Below are 18,787 nucleotides of genomic sequence, written 5' to 3'. Positions count from 1 at the left end.
TGGTAACTGGAACAGAAGTCCTTAAAAATGTAATACAGCACTGACTTCTGATTCCAGACTTCTTTACTTTTTAATTGTTTAGAGCAGCATAATGAAATTATGCAATACAGCAATATCTCCAAATTTCTTAACCCTGATTCTGGTTGCCCTCAATCACCTTTGTTTCCTGTTTCTCTTCAAATTGAAAGTTTTTTTGGTGAAAGGAGAGACAGCCTTTTATTTGTCTTAAAAGAAAGATACAACTAGTTAAGTACGAAGAAGCACAGGAAATAATCTCTCGAAATTCAGAATAACAGATATTGTAAAGGCATGTGGCCTTTGGAAAGATTTACACCTTCATAAAATAATCTCTATATGTTTCAGGCAGAATGTGACCTCCATAAATATTCATCAGAGTCTTCACCAGTAACTGTGAAGGGCTGGTGACAGCAGTCAAAACCAAGTGACAACTGCACACTGGTGGCTCTAGCCTTTCTTTCATGGGTGACTCAAATAGTGCTAATCTAATCAAATTGTAAGAATTTTATTCACATTCAGTGCAGCTTCTGCTTCTTCTAATGCTGGTTTAGCTGCCTCCAGTTTACACTCTGCTTTCACTTTTTCTAAATCAATTTCATCTACAATTTTTTGTGCTTTATCTTTCACATCTTGGACTTCATTTTTAACTATAGCTGCAGCTTCAGCACTTTCTGTGACTTCTGCTAGTACCTGGAATTGATAATAAACATAAAATGTGTAAATAAAAATGGTGGATCAAGTGAGTAAGTTATCAGACACAAGAGAAAACAGATACGTAAAGGCTATTACACAGAAAAATATAAAGCTAACCCTAATTCTATATGGCATTATATAACTATAGAATAAAATTTAATACAATTTACAGAATCCTTGAAAAGAAATATCACGAGTCAGCAGGAGTCAGACAGTAAAAAATTAATTCTTTTTATAATGGATAGAAGACCTTCCAGTGGCTTTTAAAGCCACTTTTTTACTCTGTGATGGATTTTTTTACCCTATTTGAACCTATACTTTTTCAATACAATAAGTATTTGCTTTTTCACTATAATTCTGCACTATAAAAATAGTATAGCTAATAAAACTAACGGAAGATGGCAAATTATCTGCACCAATGGTCAGCCTCTCTTTTACCCCTTCAGTATGAAAAGACTCACTTTTAATTGTTCTTTTCAAAGAATAGCCCCATGTGAATTCACAGAATCAAGTTATCCATTTGTGTCTGGTTCTTCAGTACACATATTTTTAACCCTCTTGTGCATGTGTGACATACAGTTGGTATCAGAGTGTTTTTTGACCAGTATCAGTTATACGGTCAAGGCTTGCACACTCTGTGTGCATTTACAAGAACATAAATAATGCTCCCAAATACCCATGAGAAAAAAAAATTACATAGAATACCCAAATCCCTCAAGGTTTTTTTGTGAAATCCAATTCCGATTTCTACAGAGCTCAGTACTACGGGAAAGAAAGATATCTATATATAGAATATGAACAATATTACATGTACTTTATATAAATGCCTGTTCTTTTATTATTTGTCCATACACCTTCTCCTTCTGATGACTAATAAGTAGCACTTTATTGAAAAAGTTGACAACTAAGAGGCTATGTGAATGATTGACAGAGAGCTATTTCAAAATGTATATCAAATATAAAGATTAAACAAAGTGAACTCCACCAGCATATCTGTCATACTCCTGAAATGTGAGAAATGCAATTTCATCCCTTTCTGTCATAATTTTCTCTCTTATGAAATTTAGGGCCTTGAAGAATGCAGGCAGTACCTTAGTCATCACTGGCCAAAACTCTGCTCTCCAGTGCATATTAAATATGCACCATCATAGCATTATGGTATCTTTCAGAGAATGGAATGCTTGTATTAATATATTCCTTAACATACCTTTCCAGAGAGTCATTCTGGAAACTAGATTTCTACCACACCACCACTCTCATGAACAAATGAACACCTTGTTAATGTAAAAGACAAAATATGAAACTGAACTGCGATAAACTTTTTGAAATAGTAAAGTCCTGTTATCACCTGTTAACTTCTTATTTGCAAATAAGTGCACATATAACCCCAAATTTAATAAATATCAATCAAGCACACACACACACACACAAAGAACAAAAAATGAATCCTGATGCTTTTAGGTAGGAGTGGGTAAGAAATGGGAGAAGAACATGGAAGGCACTCAACCTCTGTTGCCATTTTAATGTGCCTCACCCTCAGAAGAAAATGCTGAATCAACATACTCCAGAGAGAGGAATGAAACCTTATTTTAGACCATGATGCACATTTCTTGGCTTGTACAAATGATGAGAAAATTCTGCACTAGAACTTCACCACACTATATATCCTGTGCTACCCACTCCTTCTGCTATTCAATATTCAAGTACTTACGTTATCTGCCTTAATAGATGCCAAAGCCAGTTCCTTCTCCTTAACGGCCAACTCCTGAGAGAGTTTAGCAACAGATTCACTGGCCTCCATCAGCTTAGACAGACCTATTAAGTAAAAGATAAAATTCAGAAAAATGAAAACTATATTTTTTCCTAGTTAGATAATACACTCTAGCTCTAGATCCCAAATGCCTTGTGTAAAGGAGAAACAGTGGGTGTAAACATTCATACTATCATGACTGTGCCTACTATTCACTTTTCATGGATATAAATAATTTTGCAAGATGCAAAATAATTACAAGCAAGCTTGAGTCTTCAAAAAAGAAATCCATAATACTTAGTTTTAGTTTTTATAGTTTAGTTTATAAAGTTATAGTTTAGTTTTTAGTTATAGTTTTTTATATAGTTTTTTTAGTTTTATAGTTACTTTTTTATATAGTTTTTTTAGTTTTATAGTTTTTATAGGGGTTTTTTTATAGTTATAGTTTTATAGTTTAGTTTTTAAAATATATCCTTATGCTCATTATATAGACTGAAAAAAAAAAAAGAAGGGGGGGTATGTCAAGGATATTTTGTGTCATAAAGTCACAGGACAATCAGAAAATCATATGCTACCAGTTTTGGACTATGGACCCAGCAGAACTGATTTTAAGTGATCACTGATTAGAAAGTCTAATATTAAAAACATAAATAATTTGAGACCATACATGGAAATATATATTTATCCCTATACTGCTTACCAATTTGCATACGTTGAGCTTGTTCATTAATACTCTCTAACTTTTCAGTATAAACCTCTTTGTAGCCATTGATGAAAGAGAGATAGGATTTAGGTGTTACATAAGTTCTTCTTCGATACCTAAAATATAGCATATTGGTAACATCAACTTACTACACATTTTTGATATGTGCAGCCATTTGATTACTTTCAATGAAAAGAAGATTATGTAAATCAAGCCTTTAATTCAGACAAAATCAAATTTCTCCATAATGCAAACCCTTATTTCCAATTACATTGGTTTTGTTCACAAAAGCAATGTTAAAGATTGTTGAATAGTTGGAATGAAGATAATAAATTTGAAATATAATAATTACTTTTCATGGCCTTTGCATGTATTAATATAGCAGATTTATTTTTGTATTAGCCTTAAAAGACACTTATTGATTCACATAACACAAGTTCAAAAAACATTAACAGTAGCAACTTCTGGGATTAATTATTGCATTTGTATAAAACATTACCTTTGGAAATAATTCTCACAGCTTTCTGAAACTATATCATGAAAGAGGCCCATGGTTTCCACTATTTGTGTTTTAACTGATGCAGAGCAGACCATATTAAATTCTGAAAGAAAATAACTGGCTACAGCTACAAGAGCTTCCTTGGGCCATCGACTGAACCAATCCATGGTGCACCCTGATATAAGACCAGGAAACTTCAAAGAACGTGAACGGAACTTCTCACCAACCTAAAAAGAGTAACACTGTTAATTTACGAGATGATACTTAATTAGGTCAATCAAAATGTTGAATTCATATAAACAACTAAATAGACTTTTTTTCTTGCTAATATTCTGCTTAGAAAACCCTGCAGTTTTTTCCTGTATTTTGCTAAATTTCCAGCATTCAATATTTTACAAAATTTGAAGAAAAAAAATTAATGACAGATACAAATGTTTCTTAATATTTTAAAACTTCAATTAACATTTTAATTTCCATTAAATTATTGGTTTCAAGTAACAAGCAAGAATTTCACAAAGATTCACACATTGATTTGTGTTAGGAAAGCATATGCCAGAAGGAAAAAAAAAAAAAAATTACTTTAACATGTAAGGAATGATTTAATTTTAAAGTATTTTTCTTCTAAGTTTTGCCAACTGTACTATTACTTTTATTATCTCAGAAATTATAACCAGACTTGAGTAATCTTTTTATGCATCTTTAAACACCATTAAAAACATAAAGCTTGAATAATCCTGACACATCTTATAGGATAGTTTGCTATTGAAAGTAACAAAGACAGATATGAAGAAAAAACTTACTGGAGAAAAGCAGAGGACAACATGCAAGTTCTTCTTTGCCCGAGTTAAAAAGAATTCATAAAGATTATCAAAGGTAGGAGAACACCGAGGAATCTCTTTTTTCATCACAGGTATTAGTGCTTGGGTGATTTCATCCAGTTCATCACGAGCAAATAAATTAGAAATCTTTTTATAAAATGAAAATTAATAAGAAAATAAATTCCATGGATGTAATTATTATAAATATTTGGCTGTTTACATCTGTCTCTCTCTCTCTGAATATATACAGTTTAGATAGACTAAACGCCAAATTTGTCCCTGATTTTGATTTATGTAATTCTATTAAAAATTAGCAAGTCTAATTCAGGAAGAGTACAGATCTTGACTGGCCAGTGAGTTCTCATTTGATAAAGGCTACTGAAATACCCACCACAGCTCCTTATCTTTTCCTGACCTACACTGAAATAGAGATAAAGCAACTCCATACCAAGAGCACTCCTTATTTTAAAAGTTGTGATATTTTAAAGTTAATAATTATTGATTCTACAATTTATTACAAAATAAACAAACTAGTGGGTACAAATTCTGCATTTGCCTGCTTCTAAAGTACATGGCACATCATGTTAAAACTCCTACCTCCCCTGAAGACAGCAGAGTATTTATATATTCCAAAAATGACTCCTCTTTTATTTCATTATCAGTGAAAATAAAAGTGATGCCTTGCCCTTCTGATCCAGCTGTTCTATACAACAATTTTAAATCATCTGACAGATTGGTTACATTATAGGATCTAGGAAGAATAAGAAACATTACCTGTTACTTCAAAACAACTCAGAATACCACTATTTTCAGATTAAAGTGTTTTATAAATGATAGTGCATAGTACAAACATCCTTTGTAAAAATACATATTTTGGCTCAAGGATAGCTAACACATGGTCCAGCTTTTTCAGATCAAACAATTCAATCTTATATACAAACCAGATAAGATTTTTTTTTCCCCACATTTTTAAATGGTGACAAAATTAAATAAATAAAAAAGGCTTTTAAAAATATAAGGTTATGACTATGTAAAGGAAAAGCAATAGTGTAAATTGGATTTAGATATTTCTTTAATTTCTTACCTAGTTAAAGTGATCTGAAATATTTTATAGCCAGCAATAAATGAGGCCAATCTTGAAAGACTTTGTTTTCCAGAACCACCAACTCCAACAAGTAAAGCATTTCCATATTCTGTCCGAATTATCCGGGAAATCTATATTGGAAAAAATGAAAGAAAAGCACATTAATAAATTTAACTTAAAACATTAGGTAGAAAAACTTGAAATCTGTTATACTCCCCACTTTATTTACTGGAGTACAAGGTAAAGATTATTAAAAGGATACTGGCAGAACATTTTTCCTCTCAAAAGAACACTTGTATGTTCTTTAGGAATTTTGTGCAGCTAATGAAAAAGTTGCATGTAAGAAGTTAAGATGGTTATAACCAGTTACATATAGGAATTAAATATATAAAGGGAGACATTTTGAGCTCTATTTTATGTTGACAGTATTATCCTGAATGTGCTTAAAAATACTTATATAAACATTCGCTAGAATAATAAACGTACTACATTCCTAATTTTAAGAGTCTGAAAGACTTGGACACATTTAAAATAACATTTAGTTATCTTCTGTTTTATCTACCTTCCACATTTCCTTTGAGATAGTCGTCTTAACAATTCTCCCAGATACAAAAGCTGGATTGCAAATTTACTATGTTATTGCTTTTTTACAAAGCTCCTGTATATACATCACATCTTCCTTGGTTTTATTATATGTTAGTGCATTATTACTTTTAAGATGCTACAGTTTGCTTTGGCCCTTGTGGAAATTATGTATTTACATCAAGGCTTTGAATTCTACTTTTTCCTTCAAAGAAATTTTGGTTTTATGGACAGTTTTCCCTGAGCCTATCCAGATAATTTCACACTTCCACTTCTATTTTAATATAGTTATAAGGGTGACTAAATTTACTGTCATCATAATGACAGCAGGGGTCTTTTCTACTACCTAACTAGATATCCCAGATATTCTGGTCAAAATTTGACAATGGACATGGAGTTTCAGAGGCTTTCAAAGTCTTTGGAAATTCAGCTAGGATCACATGAACTATATTTTAAAATAAAATTATTATCTTCTGTTTAAACACAAAGCAAACAAAATAATTTACTTCACTTGAGACCAACTACAGAAGAACCAACCATCTCCTGTTTTGGTTTCACTGTGTCTTTCAGTAAACAGAGCATCAATTTAAAGTAATTCCTGAGCTGATTAACACAATTTCTTATACCTGAGGCACGGCTTCAAACAAATCTTGTGTTTAGCCTTTCTCTTCCCCCATGAATCGGATTCTGACTTCAGATAAATTCTCTCCTTATATCTTCCTTTCTGAATAGGGCTTCAACTGGTTGTAAACTGAGACTTTACCCTACACACTGATCCTACTGCAGTCCTGATTTATATTTTTTTTCATGTCTCTCTTCCAATCAGCTTCTACCTCATGTTGTTTTGGTCACTTGTCAGGTACAGATACCTTTGAAGTGTCCTGTGAATTCCTTGTCATTAAAAATCATTCTATATACAAAATATAAATGTGCCTCTTTATGACCTCACCTTTCATACTGAGGTAAATCTTCATACATCTGAATACACAGAAGCTTAAACAATGTATAAAATAAGGTGTTTATTACAAACTTGCAAACAGGTAAAATGACTGTAGCTCTTTCCTAGTTCATGAAAATTACTAGGCAAAGATGGCAAGCAAGTTTGGGGGTAAGTGTAGCTTTTCAGAATATGCCCTCTAAGCATAGCTTGCCCAAATCAGGAACACTGTTGCAATAGTGAAACTAATAAATAAGTAACAAATCCCAAACCTTAATAAGATGTGTCACTGCATCCTTAAAAAACACCAGATCAAGAAATGATCCTCTAATACGTTCATTGTATTGTGTCTGATACATTTGCAATTTTTCACAAAGAAATTCAAAGCTTGGAATCTGAAAAAAGACAAACAAACAACCCAACACCAACCCATCAGAAACAATACTAGCATGGCCCTTCAGAATATAAAACTGTGCTGACATTTTAACACAAACTTGAGTTCATATATTGGCCACGTGTAATGAGATTCTTTTGTTAATTCACTACAGTGATTGTAGTGTTTAAGCAGAAACTTTCTGCTAATAGTGGGAAAAAAAGGAGCAAGTAAATAGGAACAAAGAAACTACATTTATATGACATTAGTAACTTAACAACACTAAAATTATTTATTGTGTACTAACCAGAGAAATCTAGATATACCATCACAAAAATGTGGTAGGTATTCAGCAAAACTTCTGTATGATATGAATTCAGCAATATAACCATACTTAATAATTAAAGGAAAAATACAGTGCCTAGTATTTTAGGTGTAAAATGAAATACCTCCTCATAAATTTTTGGTGCTTCAAACACAAAATCTTCTGGTTCATCACCAGTTGGTTCAGGCACCTCCCGTAAAAAGTCTACAAAATATGGTTCAGCTTGGAGACCTTCTGTTAAATCTGTATCCACATGTTCCTCAATAGCTTTAGTAATAGTTTTATCAAACCAGGCTGTATCTTCAGGAGTAATAAATCTAAAAATCATGGATTAGTACAATTTGTAAAAAAAATATAATATTTTAAAATAAATGGATTAGGCAATGTTCACAGAAATCAAATGCTTCCATACTCTAAAGCATAATAGTCAATCACGTAAAACACAAAACCAACTTGACTTTCCAAGTTCCACCTAGAACTAGGCAATGACAGACCATTTAACTTCTCAGATTAAAAAGGTTGAATGATTTCCCAAATAACCATTTCTAAGTGACCCTTATCGTCTTTCAACCTGCAGCAGAATAGCACAATTTATGTTATTATATAATAGTGCTGCTTATGAAACTGCAATGAGATAAGGAATAATGACAGGAAGCCAGTATATGTCACTACAACCTGCTTTAATTCTCAATCCCTTCTACACTGAAATCCATAATTAACAGAGGGGGATATACAGGGCGGGAGGAGTAATGTAGATTGAATTAAAGCAGTCTGCAAACACAAATACTAGTGACTACATTTTATTGTTTAAACAACTCTATCTGCTTCCCTTGATAGGTTTAAGATGGTTTTAATACAGATCAAGATCTTTGACTGCTCTGATTATCTGTGGCTATAATTATCTGAAAAGCAATCAAGAATGATAGTAGTAACTCATAAACATAAAAGGCAAGAACCACCTCGACCCCAGAAAAAGGGAATGCCAACTGTGAATGTTAAACTACAGGAAAAGAAAATCATCTTTACTTCTCCTTTTCAGTGATACAACTGAGAAGAAAATAGAACAAACATGAAGAAGCTGTACACAGTGCTCTGAGCTTTCAAATAAGAGGAAGAGTACTGAAGAACTCTGGTATGGAAACAGCCTAGATATACATTATATACTTCTTTATTGTTAGAGTTCTTAGTGATGACATTATAATGCTAACCATTATGGAATATAGAAGCAGCATGGAAGAGACTGCAATGCTACATTCTCTCTCTCTCTAATATATAACGTATTTGTACAAATACATATCTTCCATGTATTTTTAGATTCCCCGTAACAAATTAAAAATTATGAGAACATTTCAGTAAATGTCAGTGATATTGCTCCTAAATTTAAAGAAGAAAATAATACACTCAAAGTTGTATGATAGTTTTGCATCAGTGGGTATGATCCTAACTTCAAATTCAAATCAAAGGTTTTTCCCCTTTTTATAACAACAGCTCTCTATTGCACATATAAATGCATATACATCACTTTCAAGTAATCGGTAAATTTGTATAATATATGGTAGTTCAGGCATTTAGAAATATCAGCACTGTTCAACTTTGTAGTGGAATTACACTCAGTAGGATTTATCAGATTGTAGAGAAGTAATTATTAAAGTCAGCAGAAAATTCTGGCTTTGATTTTTATATTCTTGACAACTGATGGATAAGATTTCCTTTTAGATTTCCTGCAAATATTTTCTGAACTCATCATATTTATCTAAGGAGAGAGGGGAAAGTGAGCTGGATTTTCAAATTAGAGTTTCTCTAGGATAGTGAAAATGGTCATAATAGCAATCTTTACTTCCTTGGCTATTAACTCAAGTTCGTTAATGCATCTTCCTGAGAAAATGAGAAACATCTGCCAGCTGTTTCAGAGCTCTCATGGAAGAAAATGAGTGATTCTAGAAGATACAGATAGACATGGTAAACAAAAGTGTTTGACAATTGCATATGTTTTATTTTAACTGTTTTGAACATTTACCTGAAACAGGAGGCAGTTGTTTCCACCAGTTTTGGAAATGTGTAATTCATCTCCAAATTCTACATACCTTGCTTTGTTTCTGTTTCAACTGAGCACTTGCTAAAGTCCACATACCAATGTATACTTAGGAGGATTTCACTTTGTTCCTCATCTTTTGAAAAGGGAGATGAAACTCCTTATGAATCTTTTCTAGCTTTGCTTTTTATATTATGTTGACCAGGTTACTAGAAGAGCGATTGAGCCTGACTGTACTTGAATACAATGCAATCGTTACATATACGTCTTGCATTCTACCATGCCAAATCATTGGCACCAGACTGCGCTTATGTAGTTAGTATCTTAAAACAGATAAATTTCATTTTAGACTTCTGCAACTATGTTGAATATTGAAAAAATTCTGGTCATAGCACTTGCCATTTCAAGGCCTTTAGGTCTAATTAAAAGCAAAAGTAATATTACATGCCTTCTTGTGTCCATGGCAAAATGTTTTTCATTCCTTTCACTTTATGATAGCTTTATAAAGTTAATTCAGTGAAATAAAATACACATACATATTTTTAAGAGTCAACATTTAACTTTAATGCTTTAATTATAAAGCATTAATTTTATAAAAAAAAAAATATGAAAGCCCTTCCTTGGGAATCAGAATAAGAAATAATTATGTTTGTGAAAATCCAGAATAGTGGTGTGTAAATGTCGTTTTTTTACTGGCAGCTACAGTATTACATCTAGAATTTCACAAGAATTTTAAAGACTGTAAACACAAAAATATTACTGGACCTTATGACAGAGCTCATAACTGTATACAGTTTTATGACTATTTTAAAGGAGATTTAGAGATGGGTTATTTTTTAATCATAAGCATACAACACTTTCCTGTGAGGAGATCAAAGCAATTTTAAATTATTCTCTGTATAAATTTAGGACACTGTACAATGCTCTTTATTTACAGAGGAACTGGCTCAGTGTAACCAAAGATAAGTGCAAAAAATTGTAGAACATAGAATACACATATATTTTGAAGTTGCCCATCCCATTATTGGGCTAATCTATCAGTACATAGCATGACATTTGTTGGGATAATACCCCAATGCAGACTGCATGTAAAATATGAGGGGTTTTTTTTCATATTGGCCTAATAAGGTTTATCCCAGTAAGAAGTTTTACACATGTATGAGCATAAATGAAGTAAATGGCTAAACCTACTAAATATAAAATGATGTAGTTATTATACCTGTCAGCAATTACTCTGGTACATTCATGTTTAAAAAGCCTTAGAAGGACAGTGCTGCTGGTACATTCTGCTGCCTTTATAGTTAACATTCCTTGCCAAATTCTAGAAAGGTCTCGAAGGTTGAAGATATAGTGGAATTTAGATGGAGTAGGCAGCATCTTTGTCTAAAGAAAAGTATTTTTAATATTTAAAATCAGTAATATTTAGACAGAAACAAGAATAATATAAATTATAAATGTATAATTAACACATATAAAATATAAAAATAACAAAACTACTAATTTTCACACAAAATACTGTGGAAAAACTCTAAGAAATCATCAAAAAAATCTCAATTGTTTGGGAGAAGGATTACTAAATGTAAAACCCCAGCTCTTATAATAATTATTTCATACATTGCACTTCATTCTATAAATCAAAAACTATAATTTATAAAGAATTTCACTCCCTGTTCCTTAGCTCTAGTGATTAAAGCTTTGGGTAGCATGAATAAAACTATAGGAATTGATGGACTGATATTTTCATTAATCTTGTATTTCTTGTATATTGAAATTTGATAGTTACCAGATTGTATCTCCAAAACTTTTTTAGCCCATCTTTCTCCTGTTATTTTCTTGTTATAGATATGTTCTTAAGGAATACGTGCCTAAATTACACTAATAGGCACTCTGTTCAGACTGATTGTGATAAAACTTTCCCTGTAATTTATACCTTTGTCCACTGCCACAATATTCTGCCTGTTGGGACCAATTTTTTCACCATATCACAAACTTCAGGGTTGAATTTTCTACAAGAATGAAAGTATCCACAGCCAATAATACCTGAAAATATAAAATTGGAGGATATAATAAGGTAGGTTGTGGGCAAGACATATAAGCAATTATTTAAAACATTAATTTGCCTTTAACTTACAGATGAAAGAATTTTTTCTCTCTTGTCCATGGCTTTTCTGAACCAGTGTAGAAACAACTGGCACAAAGTGCAGGCATTTAACATTATACTATACTGACAAGGTTAACAGAGAACTTCAGCAACAGAGGGCATTTCAGATAGTGCAGAGGTGGAATGGTAACCTACATAGTAATAGCAGTGCTCATATTGTTCCAGGAATTGCCATTATTTTCTTATTAATTATTTTGCTTGACCAAAATTAGAAAGACAAACATTCAAATGGGTTAATTTATCTTCCACAGCACTATTTTTGTTGTAATACAGCTTCAGCTGTTTTGCTGGAAGTAGTATGAATTTGCATGAGGAAAGTAAGAAAGAGAACATACTTTTATACATTTTAAATCAATCATAAAAAAAAAAAAAAAAAGAAAGAAGTACCAAAAATTTTGTCGATGGATGCATTGGATGGCAATGTACAATTGAATACACAGAACTGTCTTTTTAAACGCTGGGGAATATCATTACGACCTCCTCCAGGATGTATCATTGCTGCTATTAATTGTATATCTACAATTGTAGTGAAGTCTCCAGGTTTATCCAAACTGTACATTCCTTTCATTTCCATCATCTGACGAACGATTTCATTTGTTATCTGTAAGTTTATGTAACTTGTAAAAATTAGAAGTTCAAACAAGAATAAAAGAAAATATACCCTGATAGTTTAATTTCTTCTTGTAACTCTACCACTAATCCCTAGAGAGAATTATTTGCTCTAATCTAAACTCAGATTAAATTATCATCCTTGGTCATAAGGAGATCTTGTTTTACATGATTTTAAACAGCAGGAAAATTCTTTCAGATCTCTACTACCATATAATATCAACAAAATGTGTTTGTATTCCTTTTAACTAAACCAGTTAAGGCAATGAACTAGAAACAAATTTGTTTTGTTCCATATTTTGCTGCTGGACATTCAGCTCCAGATGTTCAAACTATGCTTTTCAGTTCTCCCTTGGGCTTTCTTTGAATCAAAACAACTAATTCTTTTTTTTGAAACAGGAAGCTGTTTATTCTGAAAAGGTCATTCACTCCACATTCTACTCTACAGAACCTGTATGGATCAGGAGGCACCAATTTGCACCCATAGCAACTGCTCCAACGATATTCAGCAAGATTTATGTGCTCCCATACCCCAACAAAGCACTGATCACAAAACATCATCCCATTAAAAATATTTCAGCAGTGTCTTGGGGCCATAATGGAAGACCTAGTGGAGGTTCCTCCATCCTTCCTGTTATCGAACGCTGCCTGGGCCTCTGAGGGGTTTTCCTCAAACACAACCATCTACGTTCTAGACCACGGTCAAGAAACTCAGTGCTATGGGTTATTTGATGTTAGTTTCAATTAAAAAAAAAATAAAATAAATTCTCTCAAGTGAGAACAAATGATATAAACCAAAGAACTGATACATATTGCCATTTAGGTAGAAGGCCTGGTTCTACTTCAGAGACACTAAAAACATATGCTTGGCTTCCATTTTGACAAAACAGCTTTTGAAAGTGAAGAGAAGGAACTATTCAGTCTACACAGACTCACTTATATCCATACTGTTGCTTAAATACATGCCCAAGCCCAGACTCATGACCCAACCTACTATCCACACTGTTACCAAACCAGCTCAATGCTATAAGTAGCCTTAACCTAAACTTTAGCCTGATAGAAGCCAGACAGAGAGCCTGTGCACAGTGTGCGCAAAAGTGCACAGAGGCCCCATTATTTCTCATTTGTTATTTACTCTGATCAAATTTTAAAAAGTCATGGTCTTGGTCTTTATATTAGAATAAACATTCCAGAAGACCTAGCATCCTGTGCTATAAATACTCCAGACGTACTATGGAGAGGAACTGTGAGACACTTTTGCCTGATTTGGGGTCTTTAGAAGCATATGAATGTTACACACCTGAATTGTAGATGGGCTCATCAAACACCAAAAATCTTTAATTCAGTTTGCAAACCAATGTGTTGCCCTTGAATTTAGACACATCCTTTATTACTTTTTCCAAAATACCACACTTGCATTTTGCAGTGAAGATAATGTAAGGTGTTCCCTTTTTTTTCCTTCATTGGTATACCATAATTAGCATTTCCAGTAATTAATAGATAATTAAAACATTGAGGAAGTCCAATGATTCCTTTGTATATTTAAAAAAAAAAAAAAAGTACAATTTGAGAATAAATTGTGCTTGTAAAAAAAGTTTACCTGATCTCCCCATTCATTGACAAATGGCATATTGATATCATCAATAAAAACAGTCATTTTTTTTCCTCCGGGAGGTCCATAAGTACTTCCAATGCGTTTGTCCACATAACTCTCTATCGACCTCTAAAAATTAAAGAAAGTTCTTGTTTTACATCTGAAGCAACAGTATCTAAAAGGTATTGTTAAAAAATGTTACTTATTGCTTTCTGCTACAGCACTTATCCAGCAATTTCCTCTTTTTGTTAGTAGTTTCATCTTTGATTCATCATTAAGGAACCATATTATTCTCTTCATCACACTCCATGCAATTCCCTGGCCTTAAGACTATGTCCTGCAACCCACCTCTGGCTATCAGAGAAGTTTTTAAAGTGTTCAAACTTGGAAATTATTCTTTCATTATCAGCATTGATGCCAATTATTACCATGAAGTCACCAAACTAAAATAACATTAATTTTAGTATGATGTATTATGTCTGCATGAAATATTACAACTTCTTGTGAACTGTATTCCAGTCTTCAAACACATCAAGATTGCTGCAAGAGAAACTGCTAAGAGAAAAGAAAGATCAAAAGATCACAAATGGTGAATTCTGTTGCATATACATTTTTTTCCTCTTGCTTCTCAATTCAGTAAGAGATAGTGGGAAGACAGCACACATAATTTGAGAAATTAAGGATTAAACAAAATTATATTAATTATGAGCAAGCTAGAATACTGGCAAGCAGAAATAGTATTTTCATTATCTACAGAATAATTGTAATAAATACTGGACTTAGAAAACCATTTAAGAACGTCCATTCCAAAGGGTAGCTATGCAGACAAATGGGAGTCTGTTTTCAGAGAGTCTGTCATGTGATGTCTGAAAATTATGACTGCTTTGGATTTCCCCTATAGCTAAATTCAGTAGTTTTATATTTGCAGTACAACTGCAGACCATATAGAGGCAACATAGAGTCCTTTTACAATGATTTCCAAGATGTTTTATAAGCTAAGTAATGCAGTATTCTAAAGGTACCCAGAACATAAAAAATGGCAGAACAAGATGGTAGCAGATGTTTTCCTTGGACAAATAATTTTTTTAGTTTTACAAGCACAAATGTCATGTGCTGTCATAAAGATAGACATATTAATAGAATTTTTGAAACAGAAAACAGATAAAAGTTTTGTCCAAAGTTGTTGACCCATTTTTTCACAGCAGAAAATAATTAGCTGAAAGTTCTAAGATAAAAACATAAATAACATTATTAGCATTAATGTGTCATTTTAGAGATATTCAATTAAGGTGAAAAAGAGAAATTATGAAGAGAAAGAACGTTATTACATATGAAATCAAGAACTTTGTAGCACATTTAACACATTCAAAATCACCCAATCTTTCAAATATTCTCAGAATGACGACTCAAAATTTAAAAACTATTTGAGTGTCGCTCTTTCAAGTGTTTAAAAGCAGTTCAACTGTTTTTCTGCTACATCTCTCCTTGGATATCAGCAGAGTGAGCTATGTATTCAGCTAGCTAGCTGAGAAGAAAGAGCATATCTTCTAAGGTACTACAGGATTGCAGCAGAGACAGACGAGACACTATAAGTTCCTTTCACAGATTGTCTGTACCAGAGATGTGGAAGTCTGGGCTTTGTTTTCGAGACAATAATGTTCTAGGGACCCATAATGTGCTAAACAAAGGACACTGAGACAGAGATACTAACTGTTCAATTAATCTTGCATGCATGAAAGGATGCCTGCCATTATTCTGTCTCAGTTTGATATAAACTGTGGCCAGAGATCTTACGCACAACATAAAAGTTAAGCGGACATTCTTTGAGTCTGGAATTTAAAAAAAAGAGAGATGTTTAAGCCATTATTTTTCATCATTTTATCATTTAACAAAAAAAAATTATAGTTATAAACTAAAGAATCAGGAAAAAAATGAAGAAGTATAACCAAAAATTTTCAGTAATCTAAAATGAAAAGGAAAGATCTTCAGAAAAAAATAGATCCTTAGAATTCCCTAATGAAAAAAGCATGCAGCAAGCCTGAATATATGTATCCCTATCTGAGTGACATGTACTTTATTCCGATCTGCAAAAATTATTTTTTATGAAATTTTCTGAGGTGTTTAAGTGACTTAGAGGAAAAAGATTCTTCAGACTTTATTTCTAAATCACTTCTTTTATCATCAGAATTAAGTATCCTTTGAAAACTTAGCAAGGAAATTATGTGCAAGAATTGCTTTAAATCTATATTTTTACCTGAAACATAAATGGTTCTGTGGCAGATGAAAAGTTTAAACATTTTGACAAATACTCTTCTGGGTCATATTTCTTCACATATGCCTTAATCATGACAGTCTTTGCAGTCCCCTGTTCTCCTGTGAGCAAAACTGCCTGTAACAGATATTTAAATCGCATAAGTAATATCAAAACTTAAAATTAAATACACGTAACAGACCTGTTTTAGAGAAAGGCATAGTTTCTATGTCTACTTTTGAATGACATGTTATCTTGGTAAGTTTTTCCTGTGTCTCCGTGTGCAGTGACACAGTATGTGTGTTTTATTGCACCCAGATTCTCCAAGAAAATTATTTACAGAGTCAAAAGAGAACGGATGAAGTGAGAATGTACTAGAGGGTTCTCTTACAGTTGCTTAACTTCTTCCTCTTTCCAACACTTTCACCGCAGCAGTCTCCTGTACTGGACAAGTAGTCTTTGCCATCTAATTTAAATATAAAATTTCTGCTTTTGGTTTGGCCATAGGTATCCTTTGTGACACATGCTTGCGATAGAAGGATAGTTCCTTCTTCCCAGCACTGTCCTTAAAGCCACAATACAGTTTAGATTAGATTTAGCTATATCCCCTCTCAAGCATATTACTAAAAGAGATACACTAAAGGTCTGTAGAGACATGATGTAACAGTAATTACAAATAACAATAACAGATACTGAACTGTGTACGGAAGTCTTAACTGACCCAGCAATGGTTTGTAGTAAATGTTAGTAAATGTGGGAAACAATCAGACTGTTGATTTCCACCTCTGGAAATGTAGTCCTTTTTGAAGCTCCTCTTATATTTCCATTTATTGTCCAAAATACCTGATCCTATCCTCATCTCGAAATTGAATGTATGAGAAGATACATAAAATTGATTTGCAGTGAGCATTGTACTGTTGACATCCCCTGTTAGACAGGTCAGTGAAACTGGCAGGAAATGAAGCAATTTACCAGTGAAACTGATACATATTTTATGTTCCACTCACAAAAAGAACTGAGAACAGCAACACAGGCAAATCACCTGTTTTCAAAGCAGGCAGTTGTTCTTGAACTTTCCTCAAAGGAACACCATCCTTCCTTTAAGGAATACTGATTCCTATCCACACCTTCTCATCTCCTAAATTAGAATTTTAAGTCTGTAGCCCAGGTTTTCCCAGCCCAATTATGCTGACAAACTAATTTGGCAAGAAAGGCCTTCTGGATCCTTAAAAAGTCCATGTGTGCTCTGAAAGCAGTATGTTTTGCAGAACTGGAACCAAACGTGACCTGTGCTTTTTGTCCTGAATTTCATCAACAGCCTGTCATGGACATGCTTGATTCTTTCTCTGAACAGCCATAGAGGAATAGGAAACCAGTGCACTTTTTTCAGAATACTTTTAACAATAAGGTGATTGATGTTGCATAGGGCTTTTAGATGACTTATATCAAGCTATGTCAAAGCAGATTTTGGCTAAGCATGTTCACAGAATTGTCAGGAAATCTTTGATTTTTTCCCAAAATTTTTCTCCTTACTATTATTGAAAACAAACTCCCTTTTGATAAGAATATAATTGTTCTGTCTCCTTATCACAGCAGTATTTACAACAGCAGCATTTGATGCTTCTAATAAGGTACTTTTGGCTCTTACAAATAATACTATCTTAATGTATGTCTCACTATACATTTTTTTTGTTTTTCAAAGCATTTTTACTCCTCTCTGATGACTTATTCAAATTAAAGGTGCAGAAAATTATTGTTTCAAGCTGATATTTTGATGCAAGTATTTTTTCAGACATGTAATAATCCTCCAACTTTTTTTCTAGCTCAGATTTTCACCCTAGTTATGCTTTTGACAGATGGTATTATTATCAGTATTATATCCACTCCGTGAAAGGAATTCAATCAGTTTCCAAAGGGAAGTTTGAATGATTTTATGATTGTAAGCACTGAAGTTGATAATGTAGGAGATCTAAAATGTTCAAATACTCCTGACTGATTTGCTCCTGCTTTAAATTAATGCTCTCCAACAGATAGCCACAATGATACTGAACACTCATTCTTCACCCTGTTTTTGACATCCAAGTGATCAGTTGATCATGATAACACAGATGATAGTAATAAACTCGCAGAACCTACAAGTCACACCTGTAAAACACTGCTTTGGTTTCATCTAGTATATGTAATTCAGCTGTAGCTGTGTCCTTGTTTCATCTGGGATAGAGATAATTTTCTTCCTAGTAGCTGGTACAGTGCTGGTTTTGGATTCAGTGTGAGAATAATGTTGATAACAGACTGATGGTTTAGTTGTTGCTAAGTAGCGCTTATCTTCAGTTAAGGATTTTTCAGTTTCCCATGCTC

At 32.9% G+C, this 18,787-nt stretch overlaps 1 protein-coding gene across 1 annotated transcript in view; it reads right to left on the bottom strand.

The window, feature by feature from the left end:
- Positions 1–18,787, bottom strand: part of DNAH8 (dynein axonemal heavy chain 8) — a 145,977-nt gene that overhangs the window by 41,355 nt on the left and 85,835 nt on the right. The window contains exons 54-67 of the mRNA XM_026845011.1: positions 16,433–16,567; positions 14,185–14,307; positions 12,363–12,576; positions 11,745–11,854; positions 11,034–11,197; positions 7,907–8,099; positions 7,357–7,479; positions 5,566–5,696; positions 5,079–5,232; positions 4,464–4,628; positions 3,664–3,890; positions 3,162–3,280; positions 2,423–2,526; positions 532–708 (exon numbers count right to left, since the gene is read on the bottom strand). Coding sequence (XP_026700812.1) covers positions 532–708; positions 2,423–2,526; positions 3,162–3,280; positions 3,664–3,890; positions 4,464–4,628; positions 5,079–5,232; positions 5,566–5,696; positions 7,357–7,479; positions 7,907–8,099; positions 11,034–11,197; positions 11,745–11,854; positions 12,363–12,576; positions 14,185–14,307; positions 16,433–16,567 — 2,139 coding nt within the window. The remainder of the gene's footprint in view (positions 1–531; positions 709–2,422; positions 2,527–3,161; positions 3,281–3,663; positions 3,891–4,463; positions 4,629–5,078; positions 5,233–5,565; positions 5,697–7,356; positions 7,480–7,906; positions 8,100–11,033; positions 11,198–11,744; positions 11,855–12,362; positions 12,577–14,184; positions 14,308–16,432; positions 16,568–18,787) is intronic.

The sequence above is a fragment of the Athene cunicularia genome, assembly GCF_003259725.1.
Source record: "Athene cunicularia isolate RWA chromosome 3 unlocalized genomic scaffold, athCun1 chr3_part1, whole genome shotgun sequence".
NCBI lineage: Eukaryota > Metazoa > Chordata > Aves > Strigiformes > Strigidae > Athene > Athene cunicularia.
Note: the sequence above shows the minus strand (reverse complement) of the source record. Positions and strands in the feature narration are given on the sequence as shown.